The following is a 25,508-nucleotide window of genomic DNA, read 5'->3' as shown; positions in this document are numbered from 1 at the left end:
GAATGTATTATCTATCCCCAAAATCCACCCTCTTCCACTCCTCTCTGCTTCTGTTGAGGGTTCCCTTATTCTTCCAGTTACTCAAGTTCACTACGTCTGTCAACTTCAGCTACTTATTCTCACTCTTTCCACATCTCTAATCAACTGTCAAGCCTTGTTACCCTTACCCTCTTTCATGGTCTTTTTCTGTCTCCACTGATAGCCACTATCCAAGTTCAAGCCTGGGTCACCTCTCAAAAGCTTCCTAATTGGTCTCTCTGCTTCAAGTCTCTCCCCACAGTCACAAAAGTGATCTTTTCCAACGGCCAAATACAAACTCCTCTAACACCGAAAGCTTGTCAAAATCTTGTCCCAAACTACCTTTTCTACCTTACTATATACCATTACTTCCCTCCATGCATACTATGGTCGAGCTTAGGAGTTCTTAAATCTTTTTTTGTGTGTCATGCATCCCCTTTGACAGTCTAGGGAATCAAGCAATAAACACTTATTAAGCAGCTACTATGTGCCAGGAAGCCTATGGAACCTTTCTCAGAATAATGTTTTTAAATGCATTTTTAAAAACATGTACAATTACTCTACAGACCAGTGACAATGGGCTCCTCGCTGATCCTCACACATGACATTCCTTCTCCTGACTAAATATTTTTCACTGATTATGCCCCACTCCTGGAATTCTCTCCATTCTCATCTCTGTCTCCTAGCTTCTTTCAGGTCTCAGATAAAATATCACCTTCTGCAAGAAGCTTCCCCAATTCTCCTTAATGCTAGTGCTTTCCTTCTAAGATTATCATCAATTTGCTGTTTATATCTTGCATGTATATAGTTATTTGCAGGTCCTCTCTCCTGATTAACTGTGAAATCCTTGAGAGCAGCAACTGGTTTTTTGCCCTTTATTGTAGATCAAGCACACAGCATAGTCCTGGCACATAGTAGGTACTTAATAAATACTTGTTGACTTGACTCTACGGCAGAATACTACAGCAGGACTAGTATCTCTCCAACCCTTCATGTTCTATCTTTTTTTAATGCAGCCTGTAATTACACTGGTGTTCTAAGTTGCCATAGCTGCACAGTTGATTCATATTGACCTGGCAATCGACTAAAAAATCCAGATCTTTTTCAGACAAATTGCTACTCAGCCACATTTCCCCCATTTTATAAATGTAAGGTTGACTTTTTAAACTCAAGTGAAAAACTTTACATTAACCTCTATCAAAATTCATCTTATTAGATTTGGTTCTATGTTCTAGTCGAGTGGTTGGCAAATTATGTCCCAAAGGTTAAATCCAGTCCACTGTCTGTTTTTGTATGACCCACAAGTTAAGAATGGTTTTTACATTTTTAAATACAATAAAACTTTATTTTGAGAAGCTTACTAAACCCTTTAATAAAAGGTTCTAAAATTTTGTTAAATTCTAGAAATTAAAATCAAGGTCACTGGCCTACAGTACAGTTTTAGACTCCATTCTCTCCCCTTTTTCAGAATTCTGACCTTTACCTTCTTCAATCAAGTAGTACTCTTCTGTTGTCCATGACCTTTCAAAAGATCATTACCAATGGTTCAACAATCACACCTACCAGTTCTTTTGGATATAATTCTTTTGGGCCAAGTGACATTAAAAGAGGTTATATAAGTGAATTGAAGGAATATTAAGTACTATAAGATCATAACTTTAAAAATAATTAACTAAATCTATCTCCAATACCTTGGGTAAATTTTTAGTATTGTTACTACAAAGTCTTCCTTTGTGCCTTTATAGTAATTCAAGCTTATGTGAGTACATTTAAAATTTCAGAAATAAGTATCTAGAGAGACATGGAAGAAGAAAATTCTAAGCCCTAGGGAAAAAAATGAGAGAACAGAAAATAAGGGAGAATAATATGCTTCCAAAATATAGGCTGAAAGTTTAATATCTTATTTCTGTCTTTAGTTTCACAATAATGCTAATATCGATTCAAAGAATTATTAACTTCTACTTAGGTTTGGTAACCAACCAAAACATTAACATTTATGATTTCCTCATGAGAAAGGGCCTAATCATAAATTTAAAAAATTAATATTTTCATAGCATTTAATCTTTGACTATAGTCATACTCTGATGTTTCACTGGGGATAGAGAGAACTCTAGGATCTCCAATGATCAGACAGAAGTTGAAAAAAAAATCGTAGTTCTTACCAAGCAAAAATCGTCTAATTAGATTATGAAGTCAAAGACATATATGGAACTAGCTAAGTTCAGAGATACCACCAAAAAGGTGGCCACAAGTGATAAAATATTTCTGGCCAAAAGCTCAAGAAACCATTTATTAAAGTCTGAGGGAACTGTAATCAACGCTCATATAGAGCAAGCACACTAAAATATTACAAATGTTTTGAAGTACTTAAGTACATGTCCAGTATTATATCACCTAAGCATGACTATTTTATTTTTAAAAATAAGTGTTGATGTACATTACTGTAGTTTTAGTGAGCCATCCTTAACCCAAGGTACAGCCACCAAATCCACTTACCTCCAGATTTACAAACTAGAGGAGTTATTTCATCCAGCGGATGCAGCATACTGAACATAGTTGGTAAAGGTTCTCTAGCAAAAAAAAGTGAGGAAAGCTAAATGAAATGAGCACTAAAATAAATATAACTATATTATTAGATAGTACACACACTAACTTTTTCCTTGTAAAGGATAGCTCTAAATTATAAGGTAAACCATAAAGAATTATAAGACTCAAATTCCCTAATAGATACATGGTCAAAGCATATGAACAAACAGTTTTCAAAAGAATAAGGGCATATTTATCACCACATGAGACAATGCTCCAAATTACTTACAATAAGAGAAATGCAAGTCAAACCAATCCTGAGGTTTTACCTCATACCCAGAAAACTGGCAAAGATGAAAAAAAGATGGAAACAATCAATGCTGGAAGAGATGTGCAAAGACAAGCACACCGAAGTATTGGTAACAGGGCTGTGAAATAGTTCAACCATTCTAGGAAGCAATTAGGAATTATGCAAATTAAGTGACTAAAATGTCCATACCCTCTGACCTAGAGATTTCATTACTGGGCTTATACCGCAAAGTGGCCATTAATATGAAGAAAGTTGCCATATACAGCAAAATATTTGTAGCAGCACTTTTTGTGATGGCAAGGAATTAGAAACCAAGTAGATGCCCATCAATTGGAGAATAGCAGTGGAACATGCACACAATGAAAATTACTGTGCTGTAAGGAATGATGAACGTGATGAATACTGAGACTTATGGAAAGATATAAATGGACTGATGCAGTGAAGTAAATAGGACCAAAAACCAATATAGACAATGTAACTACAAAGAACAATCACACATACAAAAAAAAAATTACAAAGAATAGGCATGGCTCCAAAGAAGAAATATGAAAGGATGGACCCAATCAACCCCTTCTCAGGGCTGGGAAGAACACAGGTGCTGCTCACTGCAAGTTTTCAAACTTTTTCAGTGTATTGATAGACTGTGCTGATCTTTTCCTCTTTTTTTGTATTTAAAAAATATAGTTTGTTATATGGGACAGCTCTGTGGAAGGGGGAAAGGGAAGAATACTGAGGAAAACTGTTTTAAAAAAAAAACCAAAAGATATCAATAAAAACATTTTTTAAAAAGAATGTGATTGCTGCAAAATCATAAAGAATAAGGCTGCCCTAAATAGAGATATAAGAAAACAACTTTCTCCCCTATACTCTGTACAGAAGTGAAGGGTGGAAGAAAGTCCATGAATGTGAAACACTGCCTATATCAGATTTTTTTTTAACATACTGAACAGTTTTGCTGATTTTTGGTTTTTTTTTTCTTAAAAAATTCCTGTTATAAATGAGAACACTGTGATGGGAAAGGAATGCAAAGGAAAATACATGTGATATAAAAATGATCAATAAAAATGAACAATAAAAATGAATTTTTTTAAAAAAGAATATGGTTACAAAAGTCAACTTTTGGTCAAAAGCCAGTTTTTTCCTTTATCCAATCTAGTGCTTCTACCCTAGTTACTATAACTTTTTTCCAGTCTACAATCACCCACCCCCAACCCCTTCCAATCTTCATAGTCCCAGAAGCATATTTTGGGGGCATGTTCAGATCTGTGATTTCAGCAGTGAGAGAATTCCTGGTGTTCTCTTCAATGCCTACAACTTGTAGCCTTAGAGAAGTTGCCTGGACAATCAAAGGTTACATGACTTGTTCACAGTCACAGCAAAAGCAGTAATCGAGCCCCTGTTTTCCTTGCTCCTAGGCTGACTCTGCATTACAGTTAGCCAGTACTTAATGTTTGTTGAGTTGAATTTAAAATGGCCTAGTGAGCACTAGTCACCACAATTCAGAAGTAAATTAATAAATGAGAAAAAGATCCTTTATTCTACTAAGATCCCTTAGTGAAACTGCTTCCACTAAAACAGATTAAAAATCGTAATTTCTGTGAGGAATTTTTCTGTACTAATCAAAATATTAACAGATTGCATCTCCTAAGAAGGAAGGAAACACACAAACACACACACACTATTTAGCTAAATGAGAAATCTTTAGGGTTTTACAGTTTAAAGTGAACTTTTAATCATTTTTTTTCTCCTCCTTCACCCTTCGCAAAAGCTCAAAAATCCAATATTAAAAAAAAATTGCTGAGCTAAGTGTGATGGCACATGCCTGCAGTCCCTGAAGCTAGAGAAGCTGAGGCTGGTAGATCACCTGAGCTCAGGAGTTCTGAGTTACAGTAGGGCTGAAGTTGATAAGGTGTCTGCACTAAGTCTGGCACCAATATGGTTAGTCCCAGGAGTAGAGAACAACCAGGATGCCTAAGGAGGGGCAAACAGCCCAAGGTTAGTAAAACAGAGCAGGTTAAAGTTTCTGTGCTTATCAGTTTGGTATTGGGTCCATGAGTGGCCACTTTACTTTTAGACTAGGTAAAATAGGGAGATCCAGTCTTGAGGGGGGGGGGAGCAATTTACTAAGTACCTACTATGTGCATAGTATTTTACTGCATGTTATAGATCCTTGCTCCCACAATGTAATTAGGAAGAAAAGACATAGACTCAGTGAAATAATAATAATACAAAGCAGCAAATGATTAAGTGCCAAATGAAAGGAATGGTCAATAAATGCATGATATCTGTAAATGTTCTCCCCCAAACATTTCCTTTTTAAGAAATTTTGCTTTATAACAGTCAATAAAAAAAAGTCAAGGTGAAATTCTTCAATGAATACCTGGGTGGACTTGGAGGTACTTCATGTGCAGAACTGCTTCGTTCAAACAATAAACCATATTTGGTGGGCCAAACATTTGCCACCTACCAGTTGGGAGGAGAAGGAGGAAAGAAAAGTTAAGACATTACATTAACAAAATAATCTTGGGGTTTTTCTCTACTCAATAAGGACACAACAAAGGAACTACATCATTTCTATAAAATGTTTTATTTAGCTACCCTAAGGATGAAATGGTACTTGTACTCTCAAAATCTCAAAACTAAAACCAAGACTCAAAATAGGACAACTATGCCAAATTTTCAGAACATGAGGTATCAGAAAAGAATACAATCTAATAAAGTACAGAAAGGAGACACGGGATTAAAAGGTAACTTTGTACCCATATAATTCCCTAATATAATCAAAATTTATTAACCTGATCTAAACTGACAAATGTTTTACATTCAAGAATGTTTATTTTAATCTCATTAATACTACTATGGTTAATCTGTAATTGCTCAATTAGAAATGAAAAAATAATATAATCAACAATTCATTCAACTTTAATGAAAATGGTTCAGACTAGAGTATAACTATGATTTAATATTTTTAAATTCACCACACTAATTTTTCCCCTCGTAACAGATGAACAAACCTTAAGCAAATGGAACACAATCATCATTTAGTAATTTTGTTTAAAGTAACATTATTCTCACAAGATCAAATTTATAACACTGTTAGCATGCAACAGTTTACCATAAGACTATCCACAAACTAAAAATATATGCAAAAAGATGAAAGCTTTAAGCAAATTTACCTGAAAAGGTAAGGAAGCTATATAATCCTTCCCCTCCATACTATGCACATTTATGCAAGAACTTTGTAATATGCATATGCATTTTTCTACCTCATTGCTATCTGAAATTAAAGAAAATAAAAAGGTTATTTATAAACTTCTATATTTTAGTCCCCATAATCAGATTCTTTTCAATCTACAAATAGTTGTGTTGTAAGTGAAAAATCACAAATTAACTTAAGGTAGAGGAGAATTTGTATAAATAATTAAATAGATGACAGAATATAACCCAAGATAAAATAAAGTTTGAAGAAAGGAAACTTACTGTCATCTTTTTCAGATTTGTCCTGTGATATGATGAAGTCACACCACAATGCCTAAAATCAAAACAAGCATGTTTACTAAAAAAAAAAAACATAAAACTGGTATTTAGAAAATTTTTTTCCTTCCCTCCCAACAACAAAAGCCATTAGGACTTTCATTTGTAAAATTAAAAAAAAAAGAACTCCCCTGTACAATCATTTAAGATGAAATTTTATTATCTCTATTTCCCCCCCCCAAAATCTTTATCTTAAGAGTCTATGTATTCTGTACTGTAATTAAGGTCCTAGAAATCACAAAAGAAATATTATCTTGCAACTCTTCAGTTCCCAAAGACAGTGTTTGGGATGTAATCAGAGCAATAATTAATGGAAAGTGCTGCCTCCTTTTCTTTTTTAAAAATAATTAATTTATCCTTCTCCCCTTGCCTGCCCCAGGGAACAATTTTTTTAAAAAGAAAAAAAAGCCTTATAACTAATATGCATTATCCAGCAAAACCAGTTCCTACATTGACCATGTCCAGAAAAATGTATATCTCACTCTGCACGTTAAATCCATCATCTCTCTGGCAAGAGACGACTTGGCCTTCTTTCTTAAAAATCAAAGAGAAAAAACAAGCAATAAAACGTATGGCACAGTGGACTGACAGCTTGCCATAGGGTCAGAGAGATGAGGGGAACATCTGGCCTCTAGATACTTGCTAGTTGGGTGACCAAGATAAGTCACAGCAATCCAGTGCCCAGGAGATTGTCTAAAGCCTACATGCTTACACTGTAGAAAATGCTGATCTGCACACAGAGAAGAAATACCTCACCAGACCTCTCTAAATCAATACAATCATGGATCCACTCAATAAATAAATAAATCTAAGAAAATCATATAGACCATCACTAGTATAAAACACTTGGAAAGTGAGGAAAAATTGGGTAAAATGAGACCTGCTAGAAATGAGTGCTACAAGAACACATAACTGTATTTGCAAAAGAGTATTAATGAAAGAGAGGGGAGAAAGAAAGGGAATAAGCATTTATACAGTGCCCACTCTGTGACAGGTACTGTGCTAAACACTTTTTACAAATATTAGCTCATTTGATCCTCACAACAACCCTGCAAGGTAGGTGCTATTATTATCTTCATCTAACAATTGAAAAAACTAAGGTGAACCAATTTTATCAGCATAAAAAACTACCAGTATGAGAACTCCCTCCACCAATACAGCTAAGCAACCCACCTATAACTTAGAAGATATATCCTAGGAAGTTGATTGAGGCATATTCAAGTCAAGTGACTTGCCCAAGGTCACACAGCTAATAAACATTGGAGGTGGGAACTGAATCCGTTTTCTCAATTCTAAGCCCAACACTAATCTATTGTCATTGTTGGTCAGTCATATTCAACTCTGAGACCCCATTTGGGGTTTTCTTGGCAAAGATGCTGGAGTGGTTTGCAATTTCCTTCTCTAGCTCATTTTACAGATGAGGAAACTGAGGCACACAGGGTTAAGTGACTTGCCCAGGGTCATATAGCTACTAAGTGTCTGCAGCTGGATTTGAACTCAGGAAAATGAGCATTCCTGATTTCAGGATCAGCACTCTATGCACTACGGCGCCACGTAGCGGCCCTCTAACCTACTGAGTTAAGCTCAATTCCAAAGGAAGAAACTTCACAGATCCACAAAATTTTACAGCTGGTCCAACCTCCTCATATTTTCAGATTAAGAACTGATAACCAGAAGTGTGCTTAAGATCTCAAAGCTAGGAGGGGGTGGAGCCAAGATGGCAGCTGGAAAGCAGGGACTAGCGTGAGCTCCCTGCAGAGTCCCTCCAAAAACCTATGAAAAATGGCTCTGAACCAATTCTAGAACTGTAGAACCCACAAAACAGCAGAGGGAAGCAGGGCTCCAGCCCAGGACAGCCTGGATGGTCTCTGGGTGAGGTCTATCCCACACGGAGCTGGGAGCAGAGCAGAGCAGAGCACAGCAGAGCCTAGCCTGAGTGGCGCGGACCAACCAGACCAGGAGCCAGGCGGAGGGGGCCCTAGCGCCCTGAATATGTGAGCTGCGGCAGTTACCAGACCCCTCGACCCACAAACACCAAAGACTGCGGAGAAGGTTAGTGGGAAAAGCTGCGGAAGTGGAAGGAGTTCCTGGTTCAGCCACCGCCCCCAGGGCAGCGGAGGTGGGGCAGCTACAGCTGCAGTTGCTTCTGGCCCCAGGCCCACCTGGTGGGAGGAATTAAGTGGCAGATCAGAGCAGAAGTGCACAGCCTGCTGAAGAGCTAAGCCCAATCCGGGTTAGGGGTTCTTGGGGAAGGAGGAGGGCTGGTGTGGCAGAGCCGGCATATCCCCCCAAGTGTGGAACATAGTTCTCTTAACTCCACAAGCAGTCTTACCCCGCTGAAAAACTCAAGGGTCAAGTTAGTTGGCTGGGAATATGGCCAGGGAGCAAAAACACACCCAGATTCAGTCTCAGACTTTGGATTCTTTCCTTGGTGACAAAGAAGACCAAAACATACAGCCTAAAGAAGTCAACAAAGTGCAAGAGCCTACAACAAAAGCCTCCAAGAAAAACATGAACTGGTCCCAGGCCATGGAAGAGCTCAAAAAGGAGTTGGAAAAGCAAGTTAGAGAACTAGAGGAAAAACTGGGAAGAGAAATGAGAAGGATGCGAGAAAACCATGAAAAACAAGTCAATGACTTGCTAAAGGAGACCCAAAAAAATACTGAAAAATACACTGAAGAAAACAACACCTTAAAAAATAGACTAACTCAAATGGCAAAAGAGCTCCAAAAAGCCAAAGAGGAGAAGAATGCCTTGAAAGGCAGAATTAGCCAAATGGAAAAGGAGGTCCAAAAGACCACTGAAGAAAATACTACCTTATAAATTAGATTGGAGCAAGTGGAAGCTAGTGACTTGATGAGAAATCAAGATATTATAAAACAGAATCAAAGGAATAAAAAAATGGAAGACAATGTGAAATATCTCATTGGAAAAACCACTGACCTGGAAAATAGATCCAGGAGAGATAATTTAAAAATTATTGGACTACCTGAAAGCCATGATCAAAAAAAGAGCCTAGATATCATCTTTCAAGAAATTATCAAGGAGAACTGCCCTGATATTCTAGAGCCACAGGGCAAAATAGAAATTGAAAGAATCCACAGATCACCTCCTCAAATAGATCCCAAAAAGAAATCTCGTAGGAGTATTGTCGCCAAATTCCAGAGCTCCCAGATCAAGGAGAAAATACTGCAAGCAGCCAGAAAGAAACAATTTGACTATTGTGGAAACCCAATCAGAATAACATAAGATCTGGCAGCTTCTACATTAAGAGATCGAAGGGCTTGGAATATGATATTCCGCAGGTCAATGGAGCTAGGATTAAAACCTAGAACCACATACCCAGCAAAACTGAGTATCATGCTCCAAGGCAAAATATGGACTTTCAATAAAATAGAGGACTTTCAAGCTTTCTCAGTGGAAAGACCAGAGCTGAATAGAAAATTTGACTTTCAAACACAAGAATCAAGAGAAGCATGAAAAGGTATACAAGAAAGAGAAATCATAAGGGACTTACTAAAGTTGAACTGTTTTGTTTACATTCCTACATAGAAAGATGATGTGTATGATTCATGAGACCTCAATATCATAGTAGCTGAAAGGAATAGGCAAATATATATATATATATGTATATATATACATATATATATGTTTATGTATGTATATATATATATAAGTGAATGTGTATGCATGTATATATGTATGTGTGTGTATATATATATAGAGAGAGAGAGAGAAAGAGAGAGAGAGTGGACACAGGGTGAGTTGAAGATGAAGGGAAGATATCTAAAAGAAATAAAATGAAATTAAGGAATGAGAGAGCAACATACTGAGAGAGGGAGACAGGGAGAGATAGAATGGGGTGGATTATCTCGCATAAAGATGGCAAGAGGAAGCAGTTCTGTGGGAGGAGGGGAGAGGGCAGGTGAGGGGGGAATGAGTGAATCTTGCTCTCATCAAATTTGGCCTGAGGAGGGAATACCATACATACTCAATTGGGTATCTTACCCCACAGGAGAGAAGAGGGAAGAAGGTAAAAAAAGGGGGGGATGATGGAGGGGAGGGCAGATGGGGGTGGAGGTAATCAAAAACAAACACTTAGGAAAGGGGACAGGGTCAAGGGAGAAAATTCAATAAAGTGGGATGGGTTGGGAAGGAGCAAAACATAGTTAGTCTTTCACAACATGAGTATTGTAGAAGGGTTATACATAATGATACACATGTGGCCTAGGTTGAATTGCTAGACTTCTTAGGGAGGGTAGGTGGGAAGGGAAGAGGGGAGAGAATTTGGTACTCAAAGTTTTAAAAACAGATGTTCAACAACAAAATAAAAAAGTTTTTGCATGCAACTAGAAAATAAGATACACAGGCAATGGGACGTAGAAATTTATCTTGCCCTACAAGAAAGGAAGGGAAAAGGCGATGGAAGGGGAGTGGGGTGACAGAAGGGAAGGCTGACTGGGGAACAGGGGAACCAGAATATACATCATCTTGGAGTGGGAGGGAGGGTAGAAATGGGGAGAAAATTTGTAATTCAAACTCTTGTGAAAATCAATGCTGAAAACTAAATATGTTAAATAAATAAATTTTAAAAAAATTTTACATGCAAAAAAAAAAAAAAAGAAAGCATTCTGTGCAGTGCCTATTGCATTGAGTCCCAGAACTAACCAATCTCCCTAGACAAATCCACGGTGATGTTAAAAAAGAATGGTTTAACCATCTACAAAAAAAAAAAAAATCTCAAAGTTAGTCATGGTCAGAAATAAGAGGTGAGTCCAGGTCTCCTGAAATTTGCAGAGCTAAACAAGAGAATCACAAGAATTCTGTCATCAAATTACAATCTGAAAAGATATTAGGGGTTATGATAAAAAGATAAAGCATCACCATGGATCAAGCCATTTTTTTAACCCAAGATCAATGCTTATCTTTTGTGATTCTGGAAGTCCCTTTAAAATTTTATCAAAAAGAGAAAAAAAAAACATAATATAAAAGACATAATATAAAACAAAATAATACAGATAATCTTTTATCGGTAGCACATATTAAAACTAATTGCTTCTAGAATTGCTAAACTATATGAAATATCATGCCCTATACATTTTCTATTATTACTGTTACATGAATATGAAGAAAATTAAAACTTTGCTGAGGGAGGGTTTAAACAATATATTGTCAAATGATAAAACTTAAATAATTTCTAACCTGAAGAACAGGACTATCCACTGTAAAAGCTTTATAGACAGTAGAAGCCTGACTTTTACTTCCTTTGCTCCAGATGACCATATTACCAGCCACATATAATTCTTCATCATATTCTACCTCTTCTCCAACATCACTTACACCTTTCCTTAAATGCCAGCTTTCCTGAAAAGAGATTTAGAAAATGGTTATAAATTCTTCTCATGTACTACCTTTAAAAATCTGTCCCATTTGATTGACTAATTAACAGAGTAAAAATATTCTTAAGACCAATTACTACAAACTACTACAAAATTCTTAGCAAGAAAGGCAAAAATTGTGGACATAGAATCTTATACTTTAGCTATGCCACACAAGAAACTTTATGAGCAGAAACTTACGATTTTGCTAATACTAAGCTTTGTTACCATGTATCTATGGCTCTGCTAAACAAAAATATGAATATGCAAAAAATACTGCCCAGACCCATCTCTGGGACCAGAAACAACACGCAGAGAAACTGCAGAAAAATAACTTATATGCAATGATGTTGACATTTTTCTTCTCTCTTTTAATAAAGTTTAAGATCTTTGACAGCCAAGATCATGTCCAATTTTCCTCCATTTCCCCATAAATAATTAGTATGGTATTATATAATGTATCTCAAATTTTTGCTGGATGATTGTGCATTAGCAAGCTTATATAATAATTAACTGAATATGACTCTGTGAAAAGCACAATCATAACCAACCAAAATATGGAGATGTCTGACCTCTGGGATACAAAAAAAAAAAAAAAAAGACTAAATCTAAGTCTGGAGTTCTTAACCTGTTTTGTATCATAGATCCCTCTGGCAGGCAGTCCCAAGAAAAATATGGACCCCCCTTCTCAGAATGTTTTTAAATGAACAAAGCAAAATATAGTGCTACAAAAGGAAACTAATATGTTTATCACAATTTTTAAAAAAAGTTCAGAAACCTCAGATTAAGAACTCCTGATCTAAGGGATGTTTTTAATCTCCTATTTCTTAATAAAATCTATCACCAGATCTAATGACTTCTGTCCTAGAAATTGCATGTCATTTCTCAGTTTGCATGCAGGTTACCTTGGGTAATTATATTATTCTAGCTTTCCAAAATATAACTGGAAATTTAATAGAACCTTCTGTTTTTCATGGATTGTAACCTCCTGAAGGGATCCCACCAAACCAGCAGCTCCATCAGAAGACCACAGCTCAGATGCAGGCTGCAGCTGCCGAAGTTGAAGATTCAGCGCATTAGGGTGGTGCTTGCAGTGATCACGGCCAAAAGGAACAAACTCCTGCAAATCCCCTGCTGCAATCATCGTTACCTTCTCTTCATAGATGTTCGACATGGGTTCCAAATATCAACATTATTTCTGCATTAAAATAAAAGATATGCCTGTCAATTTTCAGAATCAAAGCTAAACAAAAATACTATAAAGATTATGCAAAATACTGATGATCATAATTGTGTATGTGTACATATATATGCATAGATAGATCTGATCCTCCAGTCTTCTAAAAGGTAACCTATTGATTCTTCACATACAAGGAAAACCAGGTCCAGAGACTATCTGAGGACCCCTGGCCCAGAGCTTTCTTTGAATTGAAAGAACACTTAATTGGTAAACTGTTGTAGATTAGACAAACATAATATGGATTCTCTTAGTCCACTCATGATTTTATCAGTGTGGGAACTCCTAGAGTAGAAACTCTCTGCATTGGTAGAGATGAGAAGCTCATCTTTACTTTCTATTCTTAGAGCACCTGGAACACTTGAAGGTTTAGTGACTTACCAGTGGTTTCCTGGTATATGTCAAAGACAGACCTTAAATCCAGGTCTTCCAGACTCAAGTGCTGACCCCTCTATTCACTATGCCAAGTGACTTTTTAATCTGCTTTATATTCCATTAAACAGGTTCTATAAAAGTTCTTCTATAATAGCTCACATTTATAAAGCACTTAAAGGCTATGGAATAATTTCCTCACAAGCACCTAGGTACTATCACTATACATGTTAAAAGGAATCAGGTTGAGATTGAAATGATTTGCCCATAAGCGTAAGTTGTTAAGTGGCAAAGTGTAAATTTGAACCCAGATCTTCTAAGTTCAAGTACAGTATTCTTCTACACATACACAGCCTCATTTCTGCTCTGGGGTTTAGAATTGTACAAGATACGCAGAATACATTTGAAGAAGATAGCTATGTGACCATAGGCTAACTTTATCTGCACCAAAAATGTGACTAGAGATTTGCTGAGAACTGCCATAAGATTAACAAAAAGCTACAGCTTCCAGCTGACTAAACTGTTTTAATGAGAATGACTAAGTATCAAGTAATCTGTTGGTAATCAAACATAATTCAGCTGTGCTTTATGGGTCCCCTTTTCCCCTTCCCTAAGGATAGAGGAAATCACGTGATCAAACTGACTGACCACAAAGGCTTTTGATAAAACTTACCTTTATACAGCCAGCAATCTCCCTTAGATGCACTAGTACCGCCAGTTGTCTTTGTGCATAAAGGGTAAAAAACTGAAGCAAAGTTGACCCAAAACAAGCACTAATCTTAAAATCACTCAAGGTTAGGTTTGGAAAGTGATTTTGTTTCTAACAAATTTATGTTCCTAATTTTTTTGTATTAGGACAATCTATTATAGCATAGTTTATTTCAGTTTCTGACTGCATCAAATCATGTCCCTCAAAACATCAAGTATATAAGTAAAATTTTGATAACATAAATCCAATCTTAAACTAAATTGCATTCCATAAATACACACCAAGTGAAAGCAGGAAAAAAATGACAGGGAGCCACTAAAAATGGTATGTAAAATGTATTACACAGATAATAAGGAGTTTACTGTGCAGAACACAAACAAGATTTTGACAGTCACCAAGCAGTCTACATATGCTCCTTGACAATCCCACCAAAAATGTTTAGGTCATTTGTCCCTTGGGCAATATGCTGTACTGCACAGACAGAACAAAATAAAATCATCTAAGTGAAGATAATACCAAATTCTCAATTCAAAGTACAGTTGTCTCTTCCCCATAGTAACTTTTTCCATTGCAGTTTTGATACATCACGGGTTGGCGTAAGAAACTAAATGGGGATTTTGGGGGAGTTTTGCAGAAGCCTCAGATGACATGAGAAGACCAGCAGAAAACACAGAAAAAGTTCAGAAACTCAGAAAAACATAAATGTAAAGTATTGTACAATATCAACATATTTTATCTTCTAATACCATAATAATTCAGACTTCTCAGGTACAAAGGGAGGGCCAAAAAATTTTATGTGAATTTTCCAGATTGAAGGGGTGATGGGGCCCTAACCCCAATGATGTGGAAGGATAACTGTAAAGAGGCAGCATGGGTAGAGGTATTTTCAAACGGGCCTATCTTGTATATTCTAATGTATTTAAATGAAATTTGGCATGAGTCGAGGTTATAAAATAGTTTTGTGATTGCACTGAATAAGGTACAAAGTGGACAAAACCATCAGTCTATTCAACACCCAAGTTACAATACTCATTCTTACCACATTATAAATAAGGTACTGTATATTGATACTGGGGTACTAAACAATCCTCCCCCTCAAAATAAAACATTTAAAGAGATTTAAGAAAAAAAACCCACACAATACAAAGAAACATAACAGACATGGACATAAATGACATGGATGTTCTCCTCCATTAAAAAAAAATGCATGTTCAAATGAGATGTATTTCAAAGTGTTTTGCAGACCACAAAGCACTACAAAGCTGTCAGCCATTATTATAAATTCAAGAACTGTCTATAGTAAAATCACAAAGTGATTACAAGTCAGATTAGCACAGAGCCTCTTTTTTAATTAATTGCTGGGAAAATAATTTTTTTAATGTGTTACCAAGGTGGTATGTGACCTAAGTAGAATGTAACCTGATGAACTGGTTCTCAAAGATACCTCAATTTTCAAATAATCTTGTAAAAATTAGACTAACATACACACCCTCAGCCTTCAAAATTTTAAACTGAAATGGAAAGACTGAAACAACATTCTCATAGCTTTTCATTAAAACTACAATTCAATGAAGCATCATAGAGCTCCGATAGGTGTACTGGACTTGGAGTCAGGAAGACTTGGGTTCAAATGTTGAGGACCATAAGTGAACTCAGTAAGAGGCACTGGAGAGACATGCTCCATGATAACAGCACTGTAGTAAATGTGTTGAGTGGCAGCTAGGTGGAGCAATGGTTAGAGCGCTGGGCTCAGATCGGAGTTTGAGAGTGGTCTCACCTCCCACTTAAATAGCAAATCACCTAAACTTGTTCAGCCTCAATTTACCCATCTCTAAAAGGGGGAGAACAATAACACATATCTCGGAGAGTTATTCTAAGGACCGAGAAAGATAACCCGTAAAGGGATGGAAAAAGAGAGATATAGAGTTACATCTCTATATACAGTTACACACACATCTATCTATAAATTTTTTTTCCCTCTCTCACTATACACAGAGACAAAGAGAGATAGAAACACAGACAAAAAGAGAAAGAGAGACAGGAAAGAGGAAGAGGGAAGGGGAGGAAGAGGGAAGGGGAGGGAGAGGTGGGGGGGAGAGAGGGAGAGGAGAGGGAGAGAGAAGGAGAGAGAGGGGGAGGGAGAGGGAGGGAGGGGGAGGGAGAGAGAGAGAATAAGAATGAATAAATATTCCCTGCATGGAGGGGAAGGGGAAAACACCAACCTGTGCCATGGAAGCAGGAGATGGGATGCCTGGGCTGAGGCCAGTTTGGTTTGATTAAATAGTGCTTGAAAACTGAAAAAATATTCATGCCAAATGTGATACATGCGTATGTATGTATATCGTATCTTTATCTATATATGGAATTTCTGTGATCCTGTGACAGCGCCAAGGGCTATGGGGAGGGACGGAACTGCTGAAGGGGGAAGGGTACTTCTGGGGGGCACTACTGAAGGGAGAGGTACTTCTGGAGGAAGAGGGGGCACGATGGAAGGTAGTTGTTTAAGTTTCTCCCCTGGAGCTTCCACACGCACTGACTGGGGAGACACCTGCCTGCACCTCCCCCTACCAACAAAACTTGAACAATTTAGGGCAAGGCCCGGGCTCCCCCCACGAGGCGACACAAGCCTTTACTGCCTCGAGGGGCGAAGCGCGGCAGTCTGGGCAACCTCTGCTCCGTGAGACCCGGTGCCCCCCGCCCCCGAAGCCAAGAAAACGGCGGGGCCGCGACCGCCGGGGTGAAAGGAGGCTGGCGGGAGCACGGAGTCGAGCCTGGGGCACCGGGAGGAAGGGAAAGGCGCCGGGAGGGCACCCAGGCTGGACGCAGCGGAGGGGTGGTCCCGGCACCTTCTGGGGGGTGCGCCCACCTGAGTGACCCAGGAAACGTCGGGCGCTGCCCCTGCTGCTCCCCGGAGACGCGGGGACCGGGGCGAAGACAGGATCGGGCAAGCGGAGCGATGCGTCGCGGTGACTCCTCGGCCGCTACAACTTCTCATGCCCTCCCCCCTCTCCCTCCCGGGCTCCAGAGGAAGTGGTGACGATGGCGGAGAAGGCGGGAGGGCGACGCGGTGCCTCTCGTATCCGGGAGGGCTGAAGACCGAGCTAGCGGGTGCGCGAGCTGCTGGGGCGAGAGGTTCAAATGGGCGCGGCCATCTTGGATGTCCCGTCATGCCCCGCGCCCGTGAGGGGCGGAGCCTCCTCATCGGGCCCCGCCCCTCTCTTTGCCCTCAGCTTCGCGTCTTGAGCCCCTACTTCGGCCTAGGCCGAGGGCGGGAGGGAGCCAGCGAGCGAATGAGAGAGAAGGAGGGTGGGGCAAAGCCGGCATACCTGGGCCGCGCGGGCTGAGGCTCCTCGGCGGGCTGCTGGAGTCCTGGTCCTCATACCCTGACCCTGAAAGAAAAAGAAAATTGAGAAAGCGACACCCCACCCCGCGCTGGGAAGCAGGCCCTTTGATCTTTTTGCTTCTTTGCATATATTAGGGGGAGTGGGTGTGTGTGTGGCGGGGTGATTGGCTTTCATTTAAATAGTCCTAGCTTAAAACCCGGATCTCTTACCTTCTTTTGAAGCTCTTAAGTCCTTCATAAACTGCTTAACCTTTACGGATTTATTGAATGTTACCCTCCTTCAGGCCTTCTTTGGTCCAACCAGCCGGCCTCACCCCGACACCCAGTCTCCTGCCTCCCTGACGCAGGCTGTGTGTGTCCCCGTCCCCCACCCCCACCCCCGCCTCCTTTAAGGGAATGCCCTCCCTCCTTCACCTCTGCCTCTTAAAATACCTTTTTCCCCTTCAGAGTTCAGCTAGAAGAGCATCTTTTCCATAGAGCCTTTCTTGATCCCCTCCCCCATGAAATGCGCCCCCCCCATCCCCCCATTACCTTTCACTTACCCATATATACTTAATTTGTATATGCTCTTATGAGGACCAATTTCTCTTCTTGGAGAATGTAAGCTTCTGCAGGATAAGGATTGTTGCCCTTATTTCTTTGTATCCCTGGTGCCTGACTTGCTTCAAGACCCAGTCCTTGAGACCATCTTCTGCATTAGGTTCCTCTGCCTCAAGGCCTGGTATGAAAGAACTGATTCCAGAAAGCCAAGAACTAGAGATAGGCCGACTACAAATTAGGGCTGGATTTATTGTTTTATTGATTCTCTACACTGTAGAAAACGTTAATAATGTCGAGTAAATTGTAAAGTGTGTCCTGAGTATTTTTTCCAAAGAACTAGTTGTTAAAAACATTTTCGAGTACAACCCTACTCCTTATATCTGTGTTGTATGAATTTGCGGGAGTGGGGGGAAGGGGGGGCGGTGTTTGCTTTGTTTTTTACAAATTGAAGGTTTGTGGCAGCCCTGCATCCAGCAAGTCTATTGCTACCACTTTTCCAACAGCATATGCTTACATTGTGTCTCTATGTCACATTTTAGTAATTCTCACAATATTTCAAACTTTTTCATTATTGTTACATCTGTTAATGGTGATCTGTAATCAGTGATCTTAGATGCTGCCATTGTAACTGTTTTCGGACACCAAAAACCACACCCATATAAATCCTGAATGTAGTTAATAAATGTTGCCTGTGCTTTGACAACTCCAGTGACCTTTCTTCCTTCTCCTTATCTGTCCTCCACTGTCCTCCCTATTCCCTGAGAAGCAACAATATTGAAGAATATTACATAAACTTAGTTGATAAAGCAGCAGTTGAAAAGATTGACTCCAATTTTGAAAGAGGATCTACTGTGGGTAAAGTGCTATCAGACGGCATCACATGCTACAGAGAAATCTTTTGTGAAAGGAAGAGTAAATCAGTGTGGCAAACTTCATTGTTTTAGTTTAAGAAATTGCCACAGGCACCCCAGTCTTCAGCAACCATCAACATAAAGGCAAGACCCTTCACCAGCAAAAAGATTACGACTCACTGAAGACTCAGATGATGGTTAACAATTTTAGTAATAAAGTATTTTTAATTAAGGCATGTACATTTTTTTAGACATAATATTATTGCACACTTGATAGACTAAGGTATAATGTAAACATAACTTTTATATGCACTGGAAAACCAAAAAATTTGTGCGACTCGCTTTATTGTGATATTTGCTTTAAGTTGGGGGTGGGGGAGGGGGTCTGGAACCCAAGCCTAAATATCTCTGAGGTATGCCTGTAGAGCTAACAATTCCTAGCAAAGGGTTGATTGGCCACAGAAACTTATAGGATATGTAGTTCTGCCCTCTGACACGGGGAAGAAGGTTTTCCCATAAATTGACAATAAGAGTTTTGGGGCAGGGGGCACTAGGAGAATGAGGAAAAAAAAGGAGAGACAGCAGCCATCTCAGGGCAACAACCAAACTATGGAATTAGCAGCATCTGCAGATGTCTGGACCTGTGTAGTCCCATTACAATGGGTTGTAGAAAGGGGAATGGGGTTGAGTTACCCTAATATGAGAGATGACATCTAAGTGAACAACCTGAGAGTTGTGTGACTGTGTTATCATAGGCACTTGCTCAGGTAGAAGGAGCCCTGAGAGAAACAAGCCAGCTGGAAGAAATGAAAGGGGAGGCCTACCCCACTCTGGCCTTACACTTAAGGATGTTTCTAAAATTTATTCTGTTAAAGAGAGTTGCCAAAACATATTATTAATCATAAACACATATGGTTGATCTGGTCCTGATGTTTCCTGATTTCCCCCCTCCTCCAACCTTTTTTTTTTTTCCTCAGCATGAGGATGCAGTGGGAGTCACCCAGGAGAGAGGGATCTTTCTCAAGGCTGGGAGCTCAACCTCATTCCCCACCCTGCAACTTATTGTTACAGAGTTTTGCCATCTAACTGGAGGCATATGCAAAAGATACCTTCTAATCACTTTTTAAGGGCAGAATTACCAAGAATGTAGGCCATTGATGTGAGTCAAGATAATCTCTCTCTGTCTCTGTCTCTGTGTCTCTCTCTGTCTCTGTTTCTGTCTCTGTCTGTCTCTGTCTCTCTCTCTCTCTGTCTCTCTCTCTCTTCTCTTTCCCTGTCTCTCCCTCTCCCCACCCCAACCCCACCTCTGGGCAGCCAGTTGGCACAGTGGACAGAGTACCAGCCCTGGAATCAGGAAGATTCATCTTCCTAAGTTCAATTCTGGCCTCAGACACTTGCTAGCTGTGTGACCCTGGGCAAGTCACTTAACCCTGTCTGCCTTAGTTTCCTCATCTGTCAAGTTGGAGAGAGAAGGAAATGTCAAACCACTCTAGCATCTTTGCCAAGAAAACCCTAAATGGGTCATGAAGAGTCAGACACAACTGAATAACAACAATGTTTTCAGGTAAAAATTTGTGAAGATGTTCATTGTTTCTCTCTCTCTTTCTCTCTCTCTCTCTCTCTCTCTCTCTCTCTCTCTCTCTCTCTCTCTCTGTCTCTGTCTCTGTCTCTCTCTCTCTCTCTCTCTCTCTCTCTCTCTGTCTCTCTGTCTCTCTCTCTCTCTCTCTCTCTCTCTCTCTCTCTCTCTCACACACACACACACACACACACACACACACACACACACACGCCCCTGACATTTGCTTTTCCCTCAGAGTGTTTATAAGGTTTCAGATTATAATTTATGCTAGACTGAAAAATAAGTGTGGGATAGGGGAGAGAGACTGGTTTCCACTCAGAGAACTTTTCACCAACAGTGGAACTTCCCAAGGTCCTTTGTACTTTTCCTAATAGCAAGTTATCTCAACACACAGGTATACAAATTTAAACAAAAAAGACAGGGGTTTGGGTGCATTTGCATTTTTTAATTTTAATGGATCTTGCATTTTAAATTTATTTTTTACAAGCAAATATCTCTTCCACTTCCTCATCCATTGTACTATTTTAATAAAACCTTCTTAATATTTTCTAGGTAAACCATCATATCTTATGCAAAAAGCTATAATTTTACTTCTTCTTTAACTGCTAATTTCCTTATTTTCTCTTTATCATCTTATTGTCATAGCAGTTTTTTCTAGCACTTTGTTAAATAGTAATGGTGGTAATGAACACCCTTTCTTTGCCTCTAATCTTACTGGAAAGGCCTCTAACTTTTCTCCATTACATATAGTGTTTCTCTTGGTTTTAAATAGATATTATTTACTATATTGAGGATAGATTCATTTAAATGTGTGCTTTCTAGTGTGTGTGCATGTGTGTTTCTTTTTAGGAATGGGAACTGGATTTTTCATAGACCTCATCAGCATCTATTGATAAAAATCATGTTTTTATTTTTTGTGTTAATATGGTTTATTAATGTCATAGTGTTCCTTATATTGAAAGAATCCTGTATTCCTGACAAGTTGAACTTGGTCATTGTACATAATATTTCTAATGTGTTGTTGTAGTCTATTTGCTGATACTTCATTTAAAAATTTTGTATCAGTATTCATGTGGGATAGTAGTCATGGTTTTCTATCACTGATTTAAGAATTGAAATCACATGTTTTTAATCACAGAAAAGGATGAAAAGAATCCTTTCTTTTACTATTTTTGCAAACAATTTATATAATATTGGAATTAATTGGTCCGTAAATGTTTGGTAAGATTCACTTGTAAATCCATCTTACCCTGGAGTTCTTTTTGTCTTTAGGAGTTCATTTGTAGGTTAATCAATTCATCTTTTTCTCATATTGGGTTAAGTAATCTATTCTATTAATCTATGTATTTTATATTTTGATAAATATTCATCCATTTCTTTTAAGTTATCAGTTCTGTTGGAATATACCTGGAAAAAATTTTCAGATGATTTTCTTTATTTCTTCAATTGCATAAAGTCTACTTTTTCATTTTCAATATGAACAACTTTCTTTTCCTCTCTTTTTAAAAATCAGATTAACTGTTTATATAATTCTTTAAAAGCTCCTGATTTTGTTTATCAATTCAATGATGCTTTTTATTTCCATTTTATTCATCTCTCCTTTGATTTTTCAGAATTTTTTCTTTAATATTTATTTAGTACATTTTGATTTGTTGTTGTTTCAGTCTTTTTTATTTCAGGCCCAATTCATCAATATGTTGTTTCTCTCTTGATGAAACCATTTAGAGACATAAATTTCCCCCTGACAACTACTTTAGCTGTATCCTGTAAGTTTTGGTGTGTTGTCTCATTACTTTTTCATGAAAGTTTTTTTTGTTTGTTTCTATAATTTGTCCTTTGACTCACCAGTTCTAATTAAATTTTTCTACTAATTTTGAATTGTTTCTTCTAGCACTTTATTGAGTATAATTTTTATTGCATTGTGCTCAGTAAATGACATGTTTAGTATTTCTACTTTTTTGCATTTTGGGGTGTGGTCTTTATACCCCACCACATGGTCCTTTTTTATAAAGGTACTATGTGCAGGGTAGAAGTACATCAGTTCCTTTTTGTTCTGATTCAGTAATCACCAAAGATCTATCATCTCTAATTATTTAAAAATTATATTCAGGTCCTTAGCTTCTCTTTTGTCTATCTTTTGGTTATATTTGTCTAAGTCTGTAGGAGGCATATTAAGATCCCCCACTATTATAGTTTTACTATATTTCTTCTTGCAATTCAATATTCCTCTGAGATGCCATGCCATTTAGTACAACATATTAATTAATGATATTAATTCATTTTCTGTGGTGCATTTAAGCCCAATGTAGTTTCCTTGCTTGTCTCTTTTTATCATTTCTATATTTTCTGTAGCCTTATCTGAAATCATGCTTGGTATGCCTGTTTTTATTGTTGCTGTTGTTCAGCTAAAGCACAGCAGATTTTGTTTCAACCACCCATTCACTCATTTTAACTTTATGTGAATCTTTATGTTTCAAGTGTCTTTCTTATAAACAATATATTTTTGGGTTCTATTTTCTCATCCATATTTCCGTCCTTTTCCATTCTATGAGTTAATTCGTTCTATTTACTTTCACAGTTATAAATATTAATTGTGTATTTCTATACATTCTATCTTCTTGTAGTTTTTCCTCTCTTTATTCTTGCCAAACTTCTTTACTAATAAGGTAATAAAAGAAAGGGAATTGCCTAATATTTGGGATGTATGAATGAAGTGGCCTATTTCTGCTCTGTTACTCTTCTTTTCTTTCCCTGCCCACCACCCCCGATCCCAGGTTTTTACTTTTTCTTCCTCTACTTTTAATAACTCTTCCCATTACCCTCCACAACACTGGAGTTTGTTTTGCTTTACCTATCCTACCCTCCATTTTAAATTTCTCTGTGTCAATTAGTCAATAAACAGTTATTCATCTCTCCTTTGATTTTTCAGAATTTTATTAATTGCTCAATATTTATTTATTTAGATTAATTAATTAATTGAAATATCAAGTTCTACCATGTGACAGTTACTGTGCCAGGTGCTGGGGATAAAAAAAAAATACAAAAGACATTACCTGCCCTCAGGGAGCTTACAACTTCCCCCTTCCCTTTCTGTGACCTTTTTTACCCTTTTGAATTTAATATATTCCTATCCCTCATTCTGTGTGTATGTGTGTGTGTGTTCATATGTTCAATCTTCCTCTGTCCAATAGAGATGAAAGTGAAATTCATGGAATGCTCACACCACTTCTTCTGTGTTTAAATACTTTTCTTATGCACCTCTACTATATAATAATGGTGTTTTTTCCCCTTCCCCTTCCTTTATTTCCAAGTGTAGTTGCCAGTCCCTCCCATTTCTGTCTCCTGTCAATGACTATTGGAGAAGACACTTGTTTTTATCCTTTTATTAAAGTATAAACAGTTCATCCCAATATAGTCCTTTCCAGTTGAAGAAATATGTATATCTTTCTATGTTTCTCTTGGCTTTTGCATTTCCATTTCAAAAATTTCTACTCAATTTAGGCCTTTTCATCAAGAATACGTGGAAATCTATTTCATGATAAATCTAGCCTTTTGGGACATCATATTCCTGTCTTCTCCTTTACAATGGTGTAATGGCAAGCAGGATGGGACTTTTTGCTGTTTTTTGCTTTGGAGTGCTTCTCAGCAGTAAGGCAATTAAGTGTCTTTGAGTCTTGCCTTTGTTTCAATCAAGAGTCTTTGATTGAATTGGGAGTCTTTGATGACCTGCTTAAGTCAAGGGAGGGCCTAGGTCACATGGATTTGAGTTACATGGCTGTGATGCCCTCTAATCCTGAAGAAGTATATATATACTCAGATGTTAGCATTTTGCTTTCAGGGCTCACTCACTGAAAGAGTGTCATGTAATCAAACCAGTCTCACCAGATGAGACTCTGGGTAGCCCTTGAAGCCCTCTGGCTTTGAAAACCCAGGTATTGGTGCTTCTCTCTCTGGTAACTGTGTATGTATTGCTATGGTCAGACAGATAGAAGCCTATCTGCTGATTTGTGTTATTTTGCTCTGTTTATAATTTCTGTTTATATAGTTTCTGTTTGTATTTACTCTGAAGTTCAGGGTGCTGACTTTTTCCCCTGAACTAAGCAAATGATATGTGTATGTTTGATTAAAGTGAGATTGTAAACCTCTTAAAGTTGCTTTCCTTAGAAAAGCAGATCAAAGAACTTGTGCTAGTAGCCCTCCTGTGTGCTGGTATTGTTGATCTTACACAGCCACAGTAGCAACAAGTAGCATTGTTGTTACAAATGGTAGCTGTTAAGTCTTGTATAATCTTGACTCTGGCTCCTTGATATTTGATTTTTTTTCTTTTCGTTGCTTTTAGTATTTTTTCTTTAACCTGAAATCTCTGGATTTTGGTTATGATGTTTCTTGGAGTGTCCATTTAGGGGTTTCTTTCAGGAAGTATACAGTGGGTTTTTTTCTATTTTCACTTTGTCCTCTGGATTCTAAGAATATTCACTTATGATTTCTTCAAATATAGGATCCACATTTTTGGTTTTTTATCATGATTTTCAGAGAGTCAGATAATTCTTAGATTATCTCTTCTTGACCTGTCTTCAAGGTAAGTTGTTTATTATATTTCTTACTTTTTAAAATTTTTTTCAATCTTTTCATTTTGTTTGAATGGGGTTTTTTTGATGTCTCATTAAGTTTTTTTTTCTATTTGGTTCATTCTAATTTGCAGGACCTTCAGTTCTTTTGTAAGGTTAACCACCATCTTTTTTTTTTAATCAAGTCTTTGCCATTGTTTCCTCCCTAGCTATTCCATTTTGTATATCTTGTTTCATTTCTTCCAGGAAGTCTTGTAATCCTTGAGGTCAGGATATTTTTTTTTCTCTGAGGCTCTACTTGGACTTTTTGTGGGAGTACTCTTCTTCAGGCTTCACCCACTGAGCATCTCTCAAACCAAGATATTTCTTAATAATATTCAGTGTTTTCTTTGATTTACTCATATCTGCAACCTTAGATTCTGAGTTGGGGGACCTGAGCTTTAGTCAAACTATACTCCTATATCCCTAGATGGTAAGGGCAGACCCTCCTTAGACTTTTAGTGTTATTGGTAAGACTTAAGCTCTGCAAGAATGATTTGGCCT

The 25,508-nt window shown here is 38.0% G+C and overlaps 1 protein-coding gene across 1 annotated transcript in view; it reads right to left on the bottom strand.

The window, feature by feature from the left end:
• The window catches only part of ANAPC1 (anaphase promoting complex subunit 1), a 149,460-nt gene extending 132,245 nt beyond the window's left edge, over nt 1–17,215 (bottom strand). The window contains exons 1-7 of the mRNA XM_036750871.1: nt 16,951–17,215; nt 12,728–12,964; nt 11,591–11,752; nt 6,335–6,386; nt 6,031–6,131; nt 5,235–5,317; nt 2,515–2,588 (exon numbers count right to left, since the gene is read on the bottom strand). Of these exons, the coding sequence (XP_036606766.1) occupies nt 2,515–2,588; nt 5,235–5,317; nt 6,031–6,131; nt 6,335–6,386; nt 11,591–11,752; nt 12,728–12,940 (685 nt within the window). The 5' untranslated portion in view covers nt 12,941–12,964; nt 16,951–17,215. The remainder of the gene's footprint in view (nt 1–2,514; nt 2,589–5,234; nt 5,318–6,030; nt 6,132–6,334; nt 6,387–11,590; nt 11,753–12,727; nt 12,965–16,950) is intronic.
• Between the last annotated feature and the right edge of the window lie 8,293 nt (nt 17,216–25,508).

Source organism: Trichosurus vulpecula, chromosome 3 (genome assembly GCF_011100635.1).
Source record: "Trichosurus vulpecula isolate mTriVul1 chromosome 3, mTriVul1.pri, whole genome shotgun sequence".
Taxonomy (NCBI): domain Eukaryota; kingdom Metazoa; phylum Chordata; class Mammalia; order Diprotodontia; family Phalangeridae; genus Trichosurus; species Trichosurus vulpecula.
The sequence above is the reverse complement of the archived record's forward strand: the minus strand, read 5'-3'. Positions and strand labels throughout refer to the sequence as shown.